This window comes from Paroedura picta, chromosome 11 (genome assembly GCF_049243985.1).
Source record: "Paroedura picta isolate Pp20150507F chromosome 11, Ppicta_v3.0, whole genome shotgun sequence".
NCBI lineage: Eukaryota > Metazoa > Chordata > Lepidosauria > Squamata > Gekkonidae > Paroedura > Paroedura picta.
In genome coordinates this window covers 63538203-63558012 of record NC_135379.1, presented here as the reverse complement: position 1 = coordinate 63558012, position 19810 = coordinate 63538203, and the positions used below count along the sequence as shown (strand labels likewise).

Genomic DNA, 19810 nt, shown 5'->3' with positions numbered 1-19810 from the left:
ACACGTAGTTTAAACCCCTGACTGCAGGTCCTCTCTTCTGCTGCCAACAGGGACCTTTCCCTGCCCTCCTCCAAGTGACAACCTTTCCAATACTTCAAGAGAGCCTTCATGTCCCCTCTCAGCCCCCTCTTCTCCAAGCTGAACATTCCCAAGTCCCTCAACCTTTCCTTATCTCAGGCCTTGTTCCCTTGGCTCTGCATCATTCCCACTGATCTCCTCTGCTCCCTCTCCATTTTGCCCAGTTGTATATGGCAGGGGTAGTCAACCAGTGGTCCTCCAGATATCCATGGACTACAATTTCCATGAGCCGCTGGCAGGGGCTCATGGGAATTGTAGTCCGTGGACATCTGGAGGACCACAGGTTGACTATCCCTGGTATACGGGGTCCAAAACATGGTCGTCCAGTTGGTTTGACTCTTAGAGCCCTGCTGCTTTGCACCACAGCAAACAGCAGAAGCCTTCTGGTGCTTGACTGAATCATCCAACCATGAGAGAGATGAGTGGAAGTTAGTTTCCTATTGATATTCAGGAGTCATGTTGGCAGGTAAAAAATTGCTAGGCGACAACTGCATCGGCCCAGACTCTCATGTGCAGCTTTTAGTCCCCTATCAAGGAACACACAACGGTAGTGGATCCGGGGTGTGTAACGTATTTTCTCACTGGCTGCTCTCTTGAAAGGCCAACTGCGCTGAAGAGAAGCCTCGGGGTTGCCGGGGGGGGGGGGGAAGGGGGCCAGAACGGCTTCCCCGCGGCCCACTAAGCACACCCACCGCCTCGAAGACTGTTGGGAGTGCTTGGCAGGCCACGGGGAAGCTGTGGAGCGGCTGGGGGGGAGGGGTGTGTGGATGGCTTCCCCATGGCCCACTATGTGCACCCGCAGCGGCTGAGGGGGAGGGGCAGAGACCTTGCAAAGTCTTTGCAGCTAGTAATAAATAAATAAATAATCATTGTGCAATCCTGCTTTCATGTGCAGAAAACATGAACTGGTGTTTAGAGAATACTTTTAAAAGGGGGGAAAAAACCCTGTGTCGGAAAGTTTAAAAACAAAAGTTGCTCCTTTTGCTCGGCAGCCTTGTGGTCTCAAAAATTCTCACGCCTCAGCTCCCTTCGTTCATTATTGGAGGGAGGGGGAGAAGGAATTGCTGGCTCTGGGTGGTCAATTATAATTCCAAACTCAGTCATCTCCTGATTGCAATCTAGACACAGTTGACCGCGACAAATCTCGGTGGCACTTGATGAATTAGCAGATATTATTTGCCGCATGGCTGTTGGAAGAGCCGTCGTGTCTGGTGTACAAAGAAGACGACCCTGCAGGGGGCAGCAGGAAGGCCTTTAGGTAGGCTAGTGAGGTCTTCCCCTTCCCCCCTGTCGTTCCTTGTCTGCCTCCAGATTGTTGCTCCCAGGGCCATTTCCCCCCTGCTTCTAAGGGCCACACTCAGGCGTTTCCTCACCGAGCACTCTCTCAGCCGCCGGCCGGCCGGGATGATGCAAGTTCCGCATTAGGGGCCTTCCTCCCTCTTTCCCCTCTTGTTGCCCCCAGATTGAGCCCCCATTTATTTCCACACTGAAGCAGGGGGGACAAGAAGAGGAGACCTCCCTGCTGCCTTTTGTTTTTTTTACTTGTTCATCTTCGTCATGTGACGAAAACACCCAATCACCTGCCAGCACCATTTTGTAGCCTTCTAAGTCTGAAATCATTCTGATGTTTTAAAAATCAACCCTAATTGTGTTATGATGCGATTCCAGGATAATGAAATTGCTCCCCCCCCCCACAGCCACCACCCCAGGCAGTGAAAGGGGGTCCGTTGTGCAGTCAAGTTTCCACAAGACTTGCCCACACTGTGTGCCGCCTCCACCCTGCATGAAGCCTTGGGTCGGCGTACAGAAGATGCATGGGAGCAGAGCAGGTGGGTGGGGGAAAATTTAGTGGCTCCAGGTGGCTAAATTATGACACGCACACACACAACTAATTTACAACACACACTCACGTGCCCTGAGGCTCCAGGCAGCGCCCTACCTGTCCCCCGAACACCTAGCCACAGTGATCTATGCAACGGTCACCTCCAGAATAGATTTCTGTAACTCGCTCTACACGGGCCTTCCCTTGTCCTTGGTCCGGAAACTCCAGCTAGTGCAGAATGCAGCTGCTAGGGTCCTCACTGGTACACCTTGGAGGGCCCACATTCAGCCAGTGCTGAGGCAGCTGCACTGGTTGCCAATTGCTGCCCGGATCCGGTTCAAGGTTTTGGTTTTAACCTCCAAGGCTTTACGCGAGTTGGGACCCACATACCTGAGGGACCGCCTATCGCCCTATGCCCCCCGCAGAGCCTTACGTTCTGCGGGAGAAAATCTGCTGGTCGTTCCCGGCCCCAGGGAAGCACGCCTTGCCTCGATCAGGGCCAGGGCCTTTTCGGTCCTGGCCCCTACCTGGTGGAATGAGCTCCCGGGAGAGCTGCGGGCCCTGCAAGATCTTCCATCATTCCGCAGGGCCTGCAAGACGGAGCTCTTCCGCCAGGTTTACGGTTGAGGACGAGGCTAACATCTATGCCCCCCCCCCGGGGACCCGGGACCTGGGATTGAGATTGGGTATTAGTACCATCAGTATCCCCTCTCCACCTGCTTGTAGTAGGTGGGGGAGGTTGATTAGCCTATCTTGCCAGGTTAGCTTGCTAACCGATAATGTTATATTGTAATTGTTGCTGAGGGTTTTTAATGGATTTTATTGGGGGTTTTAAAATGTTGTAACTCCCTTACGGCTCGTGGCGGGCAATAAATTGAAAGATAATAATAATAATAATAATAATAATAATAGTAATAATAATAATAATAATAATAATGTGGAGGCGGGGGGGTGTGGGGAAAGAATTTTGTTATACTGGAACTGCATTGTAACACAACTAGCCATTTGTTGTTTTTAAGGGTGGGGAAGGCTGGAAGACCTGAAGACAGAAGGGATGCAACGGGGTGAGGGTGGGGACAGGGTTGGACACGCTGGGAAAGCCCGAATGTCTATGCTTCCACATTTGCCACCCCCATTTAGGCCCTGTTAGGCCCCGGTTCTGAAAGTGAAAACCGGATTGTAGAGGATTCCCTTCCTGCTGTGGGGCAAGCGAGGGGGCAAATTGGGTCTGTGCTGAAAAGGGGAATCTCATTGTGGAAATGGATGAAAAACGTGGCCCTCTGCGAATGCAAATCTGAGCCAAACCCTAGTGTGGAAACCGGGTCGGTCTTACCCGTCTCCCCTATCAGCTATGTTAATTCCTGAATCTTTATCTACTCTTGAATCAGGTTATGCATTCCTTGCTATGTTAATTACTCGGCCAACCATCTCGATCAGGAGTCTCCCTTAAGAGCTGAAATGGGAAGTGCTTCTGTTAAAGTTATCCTTGTTTCTCCCCAGCAAAAGCACCGCTAGTCTAGTCACTAGGTCCGCACGAGAGTTTCCTGCTTTGCACCGAGAAATGCCGGGAGATTTTGGGAGTGGTGCCTGAGGAGGGTGGGTCAAGGAGGGGAGAGACCTCATCAGGTACCATGCTGAAGAGAGCCATTTTTTAGGGGAGCCGTTCTCTGTCATCTGGACATCAACCGTAATACCAGGGGATGTGCAGCCACCACCTGGAGGCTGCAGTCCTAGCCAATAGACTATTCCTAGCCCAGCCAGTCAACTACTAGTTCCCTGGCTAATTGACTGAGATCTCGGCTGTGAGGATATGAAACAAGGCCTGATAGCGGCGGGTAAGGAAACCTGCACAGCGGGGCCACCCAGGACTAAGGGTCTCTGGAGGACTGCATCCCTAGACAGCGCAGGCAAAGAGAAGTCAAATGGGCAAGCAGATCAGACCCAACGGGGAGGGGGAACGGGGAAAGTAATAGGATTTCCCGTGCTCCATCAGTTCTTGCAGTCCTTCCCCTCGCATATTAACATTTGTATGAAATTAACTTTCTTTGTGCATGGCTAGTTGATCTGTCAAAACTCAAATAGCAGCACAGTTTGTGCATTTCCCGTGGCTGGCTTGGGGACTGCATCAGCCTCGATGGAGGTGTGTGATCTCTCCGCATGGATGGAAGGGCTCAGCTGTTCCCCTTTTCTACACGCACCTGATGCCCATTTTGGAAGCAGTTGGAGAAGGGGCAGCAGATTGGAGCAAACTGGAGCTGGGGGGAGAGGGAAGCTGCTCTTGCAAAGCACAATAGCCAGGCTGATCTGGGAATGCAGACAACGAGAGAGATTATTCCCCCCCCCCTTAGTGGGAGGCTTTCCTTCCTCCAATCTGTTGACTCCCCAAAGGGGTTTCCCTGGTGGGGGAGGGGGAGGGGAGTCAGACCAATCAAGTTATTTCCAGTACCTCTCAAAGATATTAGAAGCATCAAACTGTAACCTCAAATCGAGAAAGGAAGGACATAAGAATGCAAACTTTACCATTAAGGTCATGAGTGAACTGACAAATTTAAAAGTTCCCAGGTTAAAATATTCCCACCACACCTTGGCAGCAAATATCAGCAAGTTATAAAAGAAGGGAAGGTCCAGAGAAGTCGTCATCCAAACCCTGGTTGAGGAAGCATTTAAAGAATGTCTTGTGCTCAGTGAGGGTATTCGTAGGCCAAGGCAGCTTTGTTTTATAAACATTGTTTTGGGTAGAACAAATGATCTCAGTCCAAACAACCATTGATAAAAGCAGATTAACGTATGGATTTATTTTGTTTTATTGGCAAGTCAAAAGGCTTGTTTCTGATGGCTTGTTTCTGCTTGAGAGCTCTCCTTGCCTTTAGCGTGCTCTCTGAATGGGAGAAGCCATCCGAGTGCCAGATTCCCCCCCCCCATCAGTTTAATAATGGATCAAATGGCAGGGCTGAAGCACCACATGAAAGTCAGCTCTTCACATGAAAGGCAGCCTCCTAACGCTCAAGACAGGTGCCCCAGGAGGAAAGAGAAACCGTGTTTTTCTCCCCAAGCAAGCAGGAGCTCATGGCTGAATGGAAAGTGGGATCCCTGGCATAGTCAACAGGGATTTCTTTGCCTTCATCAAATGTACCTGTGGCAATCTAGCCCTCTTCCCTCCCTCAGCCGCAAGGTTTTCCCTCAGTTTTTTCTACCTTTCTGACTGAGCAGCCCCTTTAATCTCTGAAGCAAGGCCTCTGAAGAGGGCCATAATGGTTGGGCAATTTAATTAGTTATTAGAAGGTCGTTGAGATATGTTGGGTTTGAAGGTCAAGACCAGCCCCTTAGATTGGCCAAGACTGGGGTAACGTTGTCCCCGCAACACACTCCAGTCAACTTCCTGCAGCCCTTGGGTGGGACCAGTGCCCCTGCAGCTCCAGAGCAGGCTCCTTCCAAGATGCTTAAAGCTGTTCTGGAACTGATACAAGCAAATCCAGGGATATTGGAGGGAGCATACATTCACTACATTTATCCCTTGCTTTTCTCCCCAGTGGGGACCCAAAGCTGCTTACACCATTCTCCTCTTCTCCATTTTAGCTCCATAACAACCCTGGGAAAGGTGGTGGCTGGAAATCTGCTATTTCAACTGATCTCAAGGCAACAGATCAGTTCCCCTGGAGAAAATGGCCACTTTGGAAATTGGGCTCCGATATAATATCCCAATGAAGCCCCTCCTCTCTCCAAACCCTGCCCTCCCCAGGTATGTCCCACCCAGGGGCTTACTTGTGAATTAGCTCAGACAACAACTGGCCCACGATCACACAGCAGCCTGTAATTGGGAGAACTGATTTGATTCCCCACTCCTCTTCCACATGAAACCTGTTGAGTGACCTTGGGCCAAACGCTGTTCTCTCCAAACGTTCTCGGCCCCTTCTGTCTCCCAAGTGGCCTATTATGCGGGAAGGAAGGGAAGGCGATTATAAGCCGCTTCGAGGCTCCTTAAGGTAGAGAAAAGTAAGGTATAAAACCAGCTCTCTTTCTCAGCAAGTGCACCACATTGGCTTTCAGTATGGTGGCATTTCAATAGCGGATAAAGTGGGGAGCACATCTGCATTGCAAAAGAAAAGAAATACTGTCAAATCAGGGCAAGCCACGTCTTGGAGAAACATCACCTCGGGCTGCTGCCTAGTGTTTGCCTCAGGGCAGGTTGCCCCACTTCTTCCAGGCTCTGCATGGGGAACGTTTGGCCCTTGTACCAGATTTGTGCTCCCGCACAGCTGCCGGAGCAGCAAGGTTCCAACATGCTGCAGGCCTAGGGCCTTTCTGTTTGTTAAAGAACATAGTATTGTATAACAAAGCAATACCACATTCTTAAACAAACAAAAAAATGCCCCAGGTGGCTCTGCTGCTCTGCACAGCACAGTGGAACAACCTGGGGCATTTCTAGTCTCTTCTGAGACTCCATACTGGGCCACGGGCGGGGAGGAACCGGCCCAAGACAGCTTGACTCTTCTGCAGCTGCAGCCCGACATAGGCCCCATTGCGCCCGGTTCCCCTGCCGCAGGTAGATGAGGGCCTGATGCAGGTCAGACCTGGGACAGCCCCAGACAGGTGCTGACATCATGTGGAACTGGGAATTGGCTCCACGATTGAACAAGGGGTGAGTCGGGCCAAGTTCCTGATGCGGAAAATCCTAATGCGGATTGTGTGTAACAATACGGCTTTGCAATCAACCCAGCGCCCACGGAAATCAGACAGCTGAGCCTGCTGAAGGAGCCACACAATGTGGGGAATAGTCGAGGGGCCGTCATCAGATACGTGAGGGGCAAGGGGGAAGTGTCCTGTTGAGGTCGCAGAGAGCTCACAGAATCCCAGAGGTAGAGATTTTGGGGAAGGGGATTCCAAAAGGTTTCCTTTTGCCATGATTCTCCCCAAGCCCCCAGAACATATTAATTGCTTTTTATTTTGACATAGTAGACCAGTTAGTGGGGGCAAGGATGGGGTCTGGCAACTTTGGAAGCTTAACAGAACAGACGGTCTTTGGGGACGTTTGTTTTCCTGTGTAGGTTTGGCAGATGACCAGGGTGATGGACAGTTAAAATTAGAAGGTAATAAAGGAAATTAAGATGCCAATATGATCTGACAAATTAAAATTGTGAACATTGTTGACTATTATTATTATTATTTTATTTTAAAATTATTTTATTTTAAAATTATTTTATTTTAATTAAAATTGTGAACATTGTTGACTATTATTATTATTTTATTGTTATTTTTATTAGATTTCTTACTCACCTCTCCCCGGAGGCTTGAGGCGAGTTACAATGCTTAAAGCCCCAGTAAAAAAACCCTATACACAATAAAACACAATACAATAGCTGAATTTACCCCAAGTAGTAATATTGATAAATGGACTGAAAATATTTAAAAGGTGCCTTGCATCTTTAGCATAGCAGCCGAGGGCTTCAGATTAGGGTTGTGTGCGGCTGCGTCCGAATTGGCCTCTCCAGGCCGCCAAAGCCAGCGCCTCACCGCAGCCGCGCACCCTACCTCCCCCCCCCCAATAATTCGGCCGATTCGGACACGGAGCGTTCTCCTGGGGAGCCAACAGCATTTTAAATGTACTCTTTGGGGGTTCCGTGCCGCAAGGCAGCATTTGTGGCCCCGCACACTGATAAAGAGCTTCTCCCTGTTGCAGAAGATTAACTAAATTGCTTAAAACTGTCTGTGGACTAATCTCACCTAATCCTGTTACTATCCTAACTAAATACTTCATTTGATCAGCTTAATCCTGTCCTGTCGGAGGGCTGGCCAACAGTGGCCATGACTTCTGCTGCCCAGAGTTCTGTGGGGGGGGGGCAGGAGTCTGGGGAGCATGGAATGCCCCCCCCCCACCTGTGGAGGGTTCCCCTGTTTTCTGCAGTGTGCCCTGTACCTACTAAAGACATTAGTTTTATTTAAAACATTTGCATGCCACCCTTCCGCCCAATCAGAGTCTACAAGGTGGCGTACATAAAAACATTTGAACGATTAAAAACAATAGTTAAACCCTTCACTTTATGTCACAGAGTGGGTGTTGGCCTAATTCTAATTAGCCAATCAAGGGGAGGGCAAATAATGTAAACCCCCCACCGGGCCAGAGCCCAAGGTGATGATTTGACCAACCCAAAGGGCTTGTCAGTTAGCCAGGTGCACTGCAGCGGCATCGGAGTAAAATGAAGCCACACCTGTCTCCCACCTGGGAACTCAGGTGCTAATGTGATGGACCACACCCTGTCCCAGGTCCTTGGCGCTACCAGGCCTAATGGGATGGCCGGCAGCTGGGTTACCTGCCACCTCTCTCTAGTTTCTAGCAGCTTGCTATGCTTTAGAGAGGGGAGGGTTTTGCTAGGCCAATAGCCTGAACCAATGTTGAAGCTTGAATAAGATACTGTATAGAAAACACGGTTTCTTGACAGCCCCATGTTGCAATAATCTAATTTAGATGCTATACCACAATGCAAAGTTGTTTACAGGTGGGTGTTAGTTTGGTACTAGGGTTGCCAGGTCCCCCCGGCCCCCAGCAGAGGATTGGGGGGGGGGAGGTTTGGGGCTGGAGCCTGGGGGGGGGCAGGGACCTCAGTGGGGGGCCATAGCAGCCGTTTCTCCAAAGCAGCCGTTTCTTTCAGAGGAACTGACCTGTGTATTCTGGAGATAAACGGTGGTTTCAGGCCACCCCAAGGCCCTGCCTGCAGGCTGGTGTTCCTATTCGTTACAGCAAGGCTTAGCAGGTTCCCTGAACGATTCCACAGTGGAATAAATTGGTTCATCTCAGGTGCCACCAGACCTACTGAGTGTGTATGGGAGGGTCCCTGCACTGAAATGAATGGAGACCACCAACACGATGCTATCTTTTAGCGATTTGAATGTTATTACTGACGAATTAGGGCTAGGGGCTCTATTGTTAGATTGTTTTTATTTGTTTTATGATGTATGTTTTTTTAATTCATTGTATGTAAATTGCCACGAGCTATCATCACTGGGAGTGGCAGTATCCTTATCCATTATTGTTCCTCTTAATATTTGTGAAACAGCCTGGGGGGTGGAATGGTCTGGGGTGTCCAAGTTGGAATAGGGCCAATCAGGGTCAGCTGGCTGCACACTGATTGGCCCTGCCCCTACAGCTCCCTCCCTCCCTCCCTGGACGCTAGCCACTTTGCTCTGACGCCTGAGAGAGACACACAGAGACAGAGAGAGCTCTGCCAAACCGCAAATGACCCCTGATTACCTGCTATGGCTCCTGCTGCAAGGGAGAGAGAGACAGAGACAGAGACAAACTGCAAACAAGCCCCAAACTGTAAAGGACCCTTGCTTCTCTGCAAGGAGCCCTGATTACCTGCTATGGCTCCTGCTGCGAGGGAGAGAGACAGAGAAACAGAGACAAACTGCAAACGAGCCCCAAACTGCAAACAGCCTTGATTCCCTGCTAAGAAGGAGCCCTGATTACCTGCTATGGCTCCTGCTGCGAGAGAGAATCTTCGCCTGCCGGTGTCCCCTGGGCTCTAGCGCCCATTATATTCCTGGTTGCAATGGGCTTTCTTGCTAATATAAATATAAAGATAAATAAATAAAACAAGTATTCATAGATATATTTATCAGAACAGTGGTGGTGGTTGAAATGACTCTGTTTGAAATGGAAATATATGGGTTTTTCATTTGAATGCTTCGTTTTAAGGTCTTGGCCCGTAAACAAGTATTTCTGGTTGCCTCAGCTCAGTACAAGGCCGTAAAAATAGTACAGTGATAACCTAAGATGTGATGTCTCCAGATGACTTGTTCTAGCAAGCATTTGCAGGTTGAGTTTTGGACTTGTCCCTCTCGGGTCAATACTGCTGTTCATATCTGGAGTTTTCTTTAGGAGCTGCGGTTAATGCAAATGTCTTTCACATTGGGGTTCCTGAGCACACTAAAGTGTAGCAACAGCTGAGCTGGCCTTTGGGTCCACTCGGAAAATCCTTTGAGTGGCCCTAGAGATATGTGCCTTACAGTGAACATCCACGTTCCTTGGGGCAGGTCCCTGCAGACACGTGCCGGCAGCCAAGGTTTCCTTCGCATGACTGGCAACGTTCAACAGGGGTATTTCTCTGGACAGTCACAGGACTTGTGTGGGGATGTCAGTGCTTGAGGGTCCATGTCAGCAGGAAGAAGACTGTAAAATTTGTTGCCTCGACCTGGAGAGCTCCGGTTCTCATCAGATCCTGGAAACGAAGCAGGGTTGGATGGGAGACCACCAAGGAAGGCAGACGTTATGGGCCAGCCTCATTCTGAGGGCCACCCCCTCCTTTTCTCTCTCCTGCCCCTCAGCCAAACTCCGCACCCCTCAGCCCCCTTCCCTTCCCGCCTGCAGGATTTCACCGACATGAAAGGAAAGTCCCCCAAGGAGCACAAGGGAAGAGGACTTGGGGGGAGGGGGAAGGAGGCTGTTTAAAGTGAGGGTAGGTGTGCAGGCTCCGTCCCTATCCAGGCGTGGAAACCGCAAGGGAACTTGAGCTCGGGAGGTGGGGGGGAGCAATGGGCCAGTTCCTTCGCTTGAAGCAGAGTCCATTAAGGTAGGACAGGAGGGGAAAGACCGCGAACCCCCTCCAGAGATCCCACGAACCACCAGGACTCCAGGGGGCGCCAGCTGGGAATCCCCGCCTTAGTTGTTGTGGGGAGGAATGGGTATTTGGTGGGTGTGAAAGGGAGCGATCCTAGGTAGTATTGTGGTTGCCTTTGGGAATGGGAGAGAAATGACAGCACCTGGACCAAGGGGGATTTGACCTAAGGATGCCAGCCAGCTCCTGGAGCACATGGCATCCAGCTAAATCAGGGGTAGTCAAACTGCGGCCCTCCAGATGTCCATGGACTACAATTCCCATGAGCCCCTGCCAGAATTTGCTGGCAGGGGCTCATGGGAATTGTAGTCCATGGGCATCTGGAGGGCCCCCGTTTGACTACCCCTGAGCTAAACTGTACACTGTCCCCCGCTTCTGCATCTACTGCTGTTCGTGGTTTTGTAAAAATGACACACCCATTGATACGATTCTGTTACCAAAATGCCATAGCTAAGCAGGCTGCTAGCTGAATGCCTGTAAGCATGGCCGAAGGGCGTTTCTTGGGAAACCACTCCTCTTTGCCGGGAGGGGGCCGGCCGCTAACCAAGGTCCCCTCCTTCCAGAATTTGGGTCACTTTGCAGGGATGAACTTCCCACTTCTCACTGAGGGGCAAATCCGCAAAGACCCTCTTCCCTCGCCTGGCCATCCCACTGGTAGAAAACAAAAGCTGACCTTTGTTATGGTAGATTTGCTCCATTAGGCTGTGATCAAACATGCTTGTGAAGCAGCGTAGTCGCTTTGTCCAAGCCAGTTCCTTCCATTCAGCCTTAATATTTTGGAGTATCTGAAGACCTGCTCGTTTAAAATTCCATACTGGACGAAGGTTGCCAGCTCCAGGTTGGGAAACACCTGGAGATTTGGGGGATGGAGAGAGGGGGAGGTGGGTTTGGGGGGGGACATCAATGGAATACAGTGCCCTAGAGTCCACCCCACTTTTCTCCAGGGTGCTTCACCTGCCACAGTGGCCGTTCCAGCCCAAAGCGGCCAGTGCCATGGTGCTGGCTGCTTCGGGCTGGAATGGTCGCTTCAGGAGCCCAAACACCCAACCCTGGTCTGGAGATAGTTGTAAACCAAGGAGAGCTCCAGGCACCACCTGGAGGTTGGCAGGCATATCCAGGACTCATCCCGTGATTTAAATGCAAAATCAAAGAGGCCTTGGATTCTGTCATTTCAGATCATTTTGATTGGTTGCTGATTCAATCTTTCAACTTTTCCTTCGCCTAACATCAATTCAAGACTTTGTTACTCATAGGTAGAGTTGCCAACTCAGGATTAGGAAGTTCCCAGACATTTGGAACCTAGGGGTGAGCAGGGTATGGGGAAGGGGGGACCTTAGCGGGGTGCAATGCCGTCAAGTCCGCCTTCGCACTCTGCTATTTCCTCCGGGGAACTGATCTCTGAAATCCGGACATCATTTGTAATCCCAGGAAATCCCCAGGCCCCACCTGGAGGTTGGCAAGCCTACTTTGGCCGCTACCTGCTGGACTTGGATGTGTTGATCCCGGGACAATTTCTCCTCGAGTTTTTCTCTGTGCTTTTTCTCACTAACTGAAAGAAGTGAAAACTGAGACTGGTGGTATTCTTAACGTTTGACTGGCTGAGCAGACGTTTCCGGTAGACCAGGGGGTCCAGTAATTATTCTCCTGGCTCAGATCTCAGCCAAAGCCAGTAGGAGAATCGCCTCCAGCAGACCGTTGTTGGCTCCTGCACTCTCCCCTGTGGCCCTCCGAGGAGGAGGAGGAGGAGAGATTGTGCCACCGGGAGCAATGCGATGGTTCCTTCTGTTAACCCTCAACTTCCATCATGCGCCTCTCCTGCACATGCGTTTGGGGGGGGGTGGATTTGAATGCTGTGAAACCATTTTGCCATTGCTGGACGTTTGCAGTGCTTCGCTTCATATTATCCCCCCCCCCTTGTGTATGCTATGAAAATAACATCTTTTTCTTTATCTTCTTTAAAGATAAAGACATTCCCCGCTGCTACATCTAATGCTTTTTTCGATCCTTTTCCAACACTACCGCAGTTTTCTGTAAGTAGAAAATGCAACTGGGGGGGGAAATTCCATTTCACACAATACTTGGAAACCCAGTTTGTTTATTTTTCAATTGTACATTAACCAGTGTCAATGGAGATGCGTTTCAGCTTTGGGCTCAGCCTGAAAACCAGATCATTAAAAAGAATGACAGGTAAAATTGAACCATCCCGTTAAAGATGTCACACTACCCTACCTCCTGCAGGCAGGTGAGGAGGATTTCTGCAGGACGGGCGGTTTTAGAGTAAGTGGGAGAAGCAGGCAGCATTGTGGGCTTACCCCTTAGAGCAGGGGTAGTCAAACTGCGGCCCTCCAGATGTCCATGGACTACAATTCCCAGGAGCCCTCTGCCAGCAAACGCTGGCAGGGGGCTCCTGGGAATTGTAGTCCGTGGAAATCTGGAGGGCCGCAGTTTGACTACCCCTGCTTTAGAGCCATACCTTGTGTTAACAAAGGAACATACTTCTGTGGCTATTATTCCTCCAAAATCTTTGGAGAGGTGACCTTTCTGCTCTATGGGGCTCTGCTTTTCTGACAGCAAAGCACATGGCTACCGTATGGCTTAGAAGAAGAAGAAGAGTTGGTTCTTATATGCCGCTTTTCCCTACCCGAAGGAGGCTCAAAGCGGCTTACAGTCGCCTTCCCATTCCTCCCCCCACAACAGACACCCTGTGGGGTGGGTGAGGCTGAGAGAGCACTGATATCACTGCCCGGTCAGAACAGTTTTATCAATGCCGTGGCGAGCCCAAGGTCACCCAGCTGGTTGCATGTGGGGGAGCACAGAATCGAACCTGGCATGCCAGATTACAAGTCCGCACTCCTAACCACTACACCAAACTGGCTCTCAGTTAGGACAGCCACCCTTCAGATGGAGGTCTCCAGGATTACAGCTGCTCTGTAAATCAGGGGTAGTCAAACTGCGGCCCTCCAGATGTCCATGGACTACAATTCCCAGGAGCCCCCTGCCAGCATTCGCTGGCAGGGGCTCCTGGGAATTGTAGTCCATGGACATCTGGAGGGCCGCAGTTTGACTACCCCTGCTCTAAATTATAGGGATCAGTTACCCTGGAGAAAATGGCTTATTTGGAGGGTGGACTCTGTGACATTTGATCTTCCACAAGTTCCACCCCCAAATCCCCAGAAATTTCCCAACCCAAATTTGGCAACCCAGTTGTGGCTGCCCCTGCCCAGGCACCATATCCCTAATTCCCAGTAATTTCCCAACCTGGAGTAATTTCCCAACCAATGCTTCAGCCTTTTTGGTGGAACATGACTTTCAGTGAAGTTCCTCGTCGTAAGAGAAGCCAAGTTGGACCAGGCCAAGGGTAATAAATTGAAATAAATAATATTAAATAATAATAACACTCTCTGTCACCCAGTGGCCGTCAGGGGGTCCACCAGTGGGCCAAGACTCCAGAAGCCCCCCCCCTCCCTGTTGCCCCTCAAGCATCAGGAAGATGAGCATTCGCATTCTCATTATGCCCCAATAACTCAACTGTGCCTGGCAAGAGATAAGCAAGTGACCACTAGTCTTGCTGTCTCGGCAATGGGGTCGCATTCTCCCTTCTCCTGGTTTGTGGGGAAGTGGAGGCTCATAAAAAGTTCCCATCCCATTTTGGCTCCACACGCAGCCTTGCCACCATCTCCTGCAAACCTAGCTTACTGTGTACAAAACAGGCATATATGAAGGCTGAGTCCTATGGACATGTATGAAGACCAGTACTCTGGCCGCATCGTCCCTTCCGTTCTGTGTCGCCATGCCAGCAGTCCTGCATGCCCCAGCCCTTTAGTGTCCCCGCAAAATGTCACATGCCTGTCTTTTGCCCTGGGACGAATTCCGGAACAGGCACCTGTTTCCGCGGTCCAAATATTTTGCTGTCATCCCTAATCTCATTTGGTTGCAGATATCTGTGTATCCTTTCAAGGCTTGTCTGTTTAAATGTGTTGTGTTCTTTCCTTTCTTTTTGGGCTTGTGCGGGGAAGCCCTTCTGCTTTCATAGTGCTTTGTTTTGCTTCTGCACTCCTGTTGCTTAGAAACAACACATTACATTTTCTCTCTTTATGGAAAAGTTTAGTTTGAATTGATTTCCACTGTATATATATTCAAATCAGAATTTTTTAAAAACAGGGATTTTAACCAGGAGGGGGAGGGGGAATATTTATTAATACGATTTCATCCTTCCATCCTGTCAAAGAGCCCAAGCAGCACATGTGGCTTTGCCCTTTTCCAATTTATCTTCACCCTCCACCTCTGTGGAAGATGAAGCAGAGAGCAAAACATTGGCCCAAAGTCACAGGGGTTTGGCCCTGGGTCTCTGGGGCTCAACCCAACGCTCCATGCCGTAGACCTACTAGCATTGCAGAGACCAACGATCCTTTGGGAGTATGAAATCCCTTTGTGTTATTTCCTCTGCTAACTTTGTCCTTGGAGGATCGTTGTCCAGGGGGTTGCGATGGGTCGGACACGACTTTGCACATAACAACAACAACAACTTTGATATAGTATTTTCCCAGAACGCAATGTGAGCAGAGGCCTCGTAGGAGTTCCCTCTACTTTTCCAAACGTATACAGCAGTTGATACAGCATCTTTCTCCCAGCCCCCCCCCCCATTGCTAAGAACTCTAGTAACCCATTGAGATAGAGCTGTCACAGACTCTTGTTTTTAAAAGATTGCATTTTATGAAGAAACATTTTGCAGAAATTAAAGGAACCCTCAGAAGTGATTTCTTGAGGTTTTCTAGAACTTTCAGCGACACGATTCCCAAAGACGTGACACTCTATAGGCTGCCTCTCTGCACAGTTATTATGACTTCTTATTTTGGTTCTTGTCTTCAGCATCTTGTCAATCCCTTGTGTAGGAAAGAACATTTCTGAGAAAGGGTGTGAGTATAAACGTGGGGAATGGAAAAGAAGCCGCAGCAATTTATCAGTTCTGTCTTTTGCTTTCCTTTTCAGGCGGAGTTTCTGGACAGCAAACTACAATGCTGCGTGGCACAATCATCCCCCAAGATGTTAACACCAGCACCCATGCCGAGGTCTCTGGGAGAGTCCGGCCCCGCTCCAACCGTGCAGACCATCTACTCGCCACACAAACCCATTTCTCTAGCAGACAGGTACGGGGGGGGGGTCATCTTCCTGCACGAAGGGTATCGGTCAGGTTGCGTGGACGTTTTGCCCAGGGAGGGACTGGCCTCTGGCTGAGGGAGCCCACTGCTCATGTGCGATGCTCCTCCAAGAGAAAAGTCCCTTCAGGAAGAGGGAAATAACTTTGCTAGGAGAGTAGAGCCACAGGATTCAACCCAGTTGCTCTGATTTTCAATTAGTAGGCGTTCGGGGGTGGGGACGGGGGCATGGCGAGGTAAGATCTGAGTAGAAGACATGGGAGAGTTTGGAAGGGTTTATTGGCTTGCTTCCAAAATATCTGAAATCTCAGGTGTCTTCCACCATATCCCTTCCTTCAGAATGTCATGGCTCACATATATTTAAGTGTCTGGGTTAACCCAACTGCCATGATGAAGGGGCAGCTGACTGGAAGACCTTCCTAAGCCTGCGGGCTCCTTTGGGGTCAAAATGGCTGCTCCAAGAGGCAGAGCCAGCGATAAAAATGACTGCTGTCACAGCTTCACAGGGAAGAGCCTTGTGTTGTGGTGGCAGCTGATTGTTTTTGACGATCCAATGCCCGTCTTCCATGCCAGTCAGAAGTGTTGCTGGTCAAAAGGGTCTCCTAGCCTGGCCCGCTTTCTAAAACTATTTGGGGAGCACCAGGAAAGATGTTGGCAGGTGCCATGGGCACCATGTTGGGGAACTATGTCAACACAAATTCTGGGTTTACTGGGTTTACTGTGGCAAGCTGGTTGCTTATGCCAGCCTTTCTCAACTTTTTTTACCGTTGAGAAACCCCTGAAACATTCTTCAGGCTTCCAGAAACCCCAGAAGTGGCACAATTGTGCAGAATAGGGTTGGGAAACAGAGCTGTGGACATGCCTACTCAAGGCCCCTCCCCTCCCCGCCCCCTCCAGGCCCATCATTGGCCATTTGGGAGGGTCAACATGACCATGTAGGGTCATATTACCCAATAAATGTTGAACAAATTTAAAAAATATATACAAAAGTCATTAACTCCCACCCATTCAAGAAGCCCTTCCGGGGCCATTAAGAAACTCCAGGGTTTCATGAAACCCTGACTGATAAAGCCTGGCTTATGCTGAGCAAAACTTTACCTTTGCAGACTTGAAAGCAATTTCTGCCACTTCCATAGAACATCGTGGAATTTCTCAGAATAAAAATACAAAAATGTTTAGATTGTACCCCAAATACATGGGATTTTCAAGCAATCAGCCATGTAGAGTTGCCAACTGTGGCTTGAGAAATACCTGGGGACTTTGGGGGTGGAGCCAGGATTGGGCAGGATTTGGGGCTGGGATTACTGTGGAGTTGGCCCTCCAAAGCAGGCATTTTCTCCAGGGGATCTGATCTCTGCCGCCTGGAAAGGAGCTGTAAAACTGGGGGATCCCCAGGTTCCAACTGAGGATGGCATCCCACAAACCATGCTAGTGAGAAGTGTATTCTTTTTTACTGTGTCCTGTTTTTCTCCTTATGAATCAAATGCAAAGCACAGAGTAAGGAAATTAGATTTCTGAAATGATGTCCAAGCATTGTGTTGCTCAGTGATCCAGGTGTGGCTGCCTTTGGGGGCTCCTTGGCTCTTTCCTGGACATATACTTATGGGGCCCATTTATTTCCCCATCTTTTATGGATTTCCATTATGGGTTTCTTTTCCGTTGGTTGGTTGGCTTGAGACCCTTCTTCTGTTGTGGGATTCTAGATTGTCTCCATCGCTGTCCTTAGGAGTTGCCAGTGCTGGATGGTGAGCTTCCTGGAGATTTGGGGAGGGGCAGAGCCTGCAGAGAGTGGGGCTCGGGGGGGGGGGGAGGGACCCCAGCAGGACCTAACACCATGGAGCACCTTCCAAAATAGCCATTTCCTCTATGACCTGGAGGCCAGGGGTCACTTCAGGAGATGGCCGGCCACCATGGGACGTCTGTTCTTTTTGATTTCAGAAATTTAGTTGGGTTTGCATTTTCTTAAATACTGAATTCAAAAGAGCGTGATTGGTTTCTCTTAATGCTTTTAGCCGCAGTGTGTTGCGCGTTGTTCCTGAAATGGCGTGTGTGTTCATTAACCCCACAGTGCCGAGACTCTGAGGCGTGAACTTGAACGAGAGAAGATGATGAAAAGATTATTGATGACAGAGTTATGAAAATTCCCACTTACCCGTCTCATGCGGAGAATGGATCGGGGCCTTTCCTGTGCCTTCTGTCTGTTTACATTCCTTTGCTTCTGCGTACACACACATAATTCAACACTAACAATGTGAGATGCTCCAATCTTTCCGGAGTCATCACAGATGGATAACATTAAATCTGAGTCTTAAAAACTTGGAGGACTTTCTTTGTACATTTGATATTACTGCCAGGGTCCAAAGAACTGCGGAATTGGCCTCATGAGTCTAAACAGGATCCCCCCCCCCCATAGCAAAGCTTTCCCCCCCTCCGCCTATATTACATGGCAAACTGTTTCTAAAGCTGAGGGGGGTTGCAAGATCTGTTTGTCGTATTCCCGAGGGGTTGGTTCTTCAAAGAACAAAACGGGCAGCCATTTCAGTGGATTGGCTCCAATCCATTGTTCTGAATGAAGCAGATTAAATTTCCCACTAGCGGAAGGGGAGGTGTGATTTTTGCCAATTCCACCTTCTGGATCCTCCCCCCCCCCCTCCGTTCCTTTTCTAGAGATCTCCTGTCCCCCAAGGGAAGCATTTGGGGGAGATCAGTGAGCTACAGTGGAAAGAGAAGGATGTTTCATTGATGGAAATACCTTCTGGTAGCAGACTTGGTCTCAATGCAACCCACTGGATCCCTGCCCGTGATTCCCTATGCCCTTGTTTCTCCCAAATATTTAAGATTTTATATGACTGTTGAGGTGAGGTTTTCATAAATCTAAGACAAAAGGACCTCCAAGGAATATACATTGATTTCTACTCAGATATACTGTTTTGTACATATGTTAATAACTGCACAGAGATCTATGTTATGCAGAATATTTTGATAGCAACATATACAAACATCATTTTTGTAGAACTGAAAATTGCACCGAGCGATTGCTGTTTGTTAAAGACTCGTTTTTAAGTGGGTGGGGGGTGGTGGGAATAATTATTACAACTTTCCCCAGGACTGTTAGTCTCCATAGAAAAATTAAAAACTGTCTTGTTTTTTAATTGCTAACTTCTATTAAGACACAAGGAAACTTGCTTTGGGGCAAAGAAACCCCGATATATTTTAAAACCACACCTTCATTTATTCAGATTTGCTGTCTATCTGTCCCTATTTTTATCACTCCAATAAAGCTGAGTATTGAACTTATTTCTTAAGTAAACTTGTAATCCTCCAAAGATATGCATGCACATTTATCTTCAATATGTCAGTCATCCTACTGGAAAATTGAGCTTGAAATCTCAGTTGTTTGAAAGTGATGCATCAGTGTCAGCGGGAGGAGACTGGAGTCCTTCACAAAATGAACTGTGAAGTTTTTGGGACAAAGTCCTGTCCCCCAAATGTTATATGATGCCGAATATTTTTCAAAGCAAACTGAGCCAGAAATTTGCTTACCCCTCTCCTTTGAACAGACATAGAAGCCCAGTGCTTAGGGTGCCAATCCCCAGGTGGGGACTGGAGAACTCCCAGAGTAATCTGACCTCCAGAGGTCAGTTCCCCTGGTACAAACGGCTGTTTGGGGGGGGGGGGCACACTCTATGGCACTGAGTCCCTTCCCTCGTCCAACTCCACCCTTCTAAGTTGTCACCCCCCAACTTCCAGGAATTGTCCAACAAGGAGTGGCAGGGCCTCCTTAAGGGAGAGCGTCCTCAGGAGTGGCTTGTGTGCCAGCCCTGTCCCATTGGTGAGTCTGAAATGCCTCTCAGTGGCAGGAGACTTCCGAGGGTCACACAGGGTGACTGGCAGAACGAGAAGCCCCCCCCCCCACCCCTGCCACCAGTTTCTAGACCAGGGGTAGTCAAACTGTGGTCCTCCAGATGTCCATGGACTACAATTCCCAGGAGCCCCCTGCCAGCATTCGCTGGCAGGGGGCTCCTGGGAATTGTAGTCCATGGACATCTGGAAGGCCGCAGTTTGACTACCCCTGTTCTAGACAGCTCAACACTATTAAGCAGCCCTTACCATTTCTGTAAAAGACAATTATCACCTTGTGA

General features: G+C 49.3%; 1 protein-coding gene across 3 annotated transcripts in view; it reads left to right on the top strand.

The window, feature by feature from the left end:
- Nucleotides 1–19577, top strand: part of EPB41L4B (erythrocyte membrane protein band 4.1 like 4B) — a 103478-nt gene extending 83901 nt beyond the window's left edge. For 2 of the 3 annotated variants that reach the window (XM_077302657.1, XM_077302658.1), the window contains 3 exons: nt 12474–12542; nt 15502–15659; nt 17737–19577. In XM_077302657.1, coding sequence (XP_077158772.1) covers nt 12474–12542; nt 15502–15659; nt 17737–17806 — 297 coding nt within the window. In that variant the 3' untranslated portion in view covers nt 17807–19577. The remainder of the gene's footprint in view (nt 1–12473; nt 12543–15501; nt 15660–17736) is intronic. The other variant, XM_077302659.1, reaches the window with a different exon arrangement.
- The last annotated feature ends 233 nt before the right edge of the window (nt 19578–19810 follow it).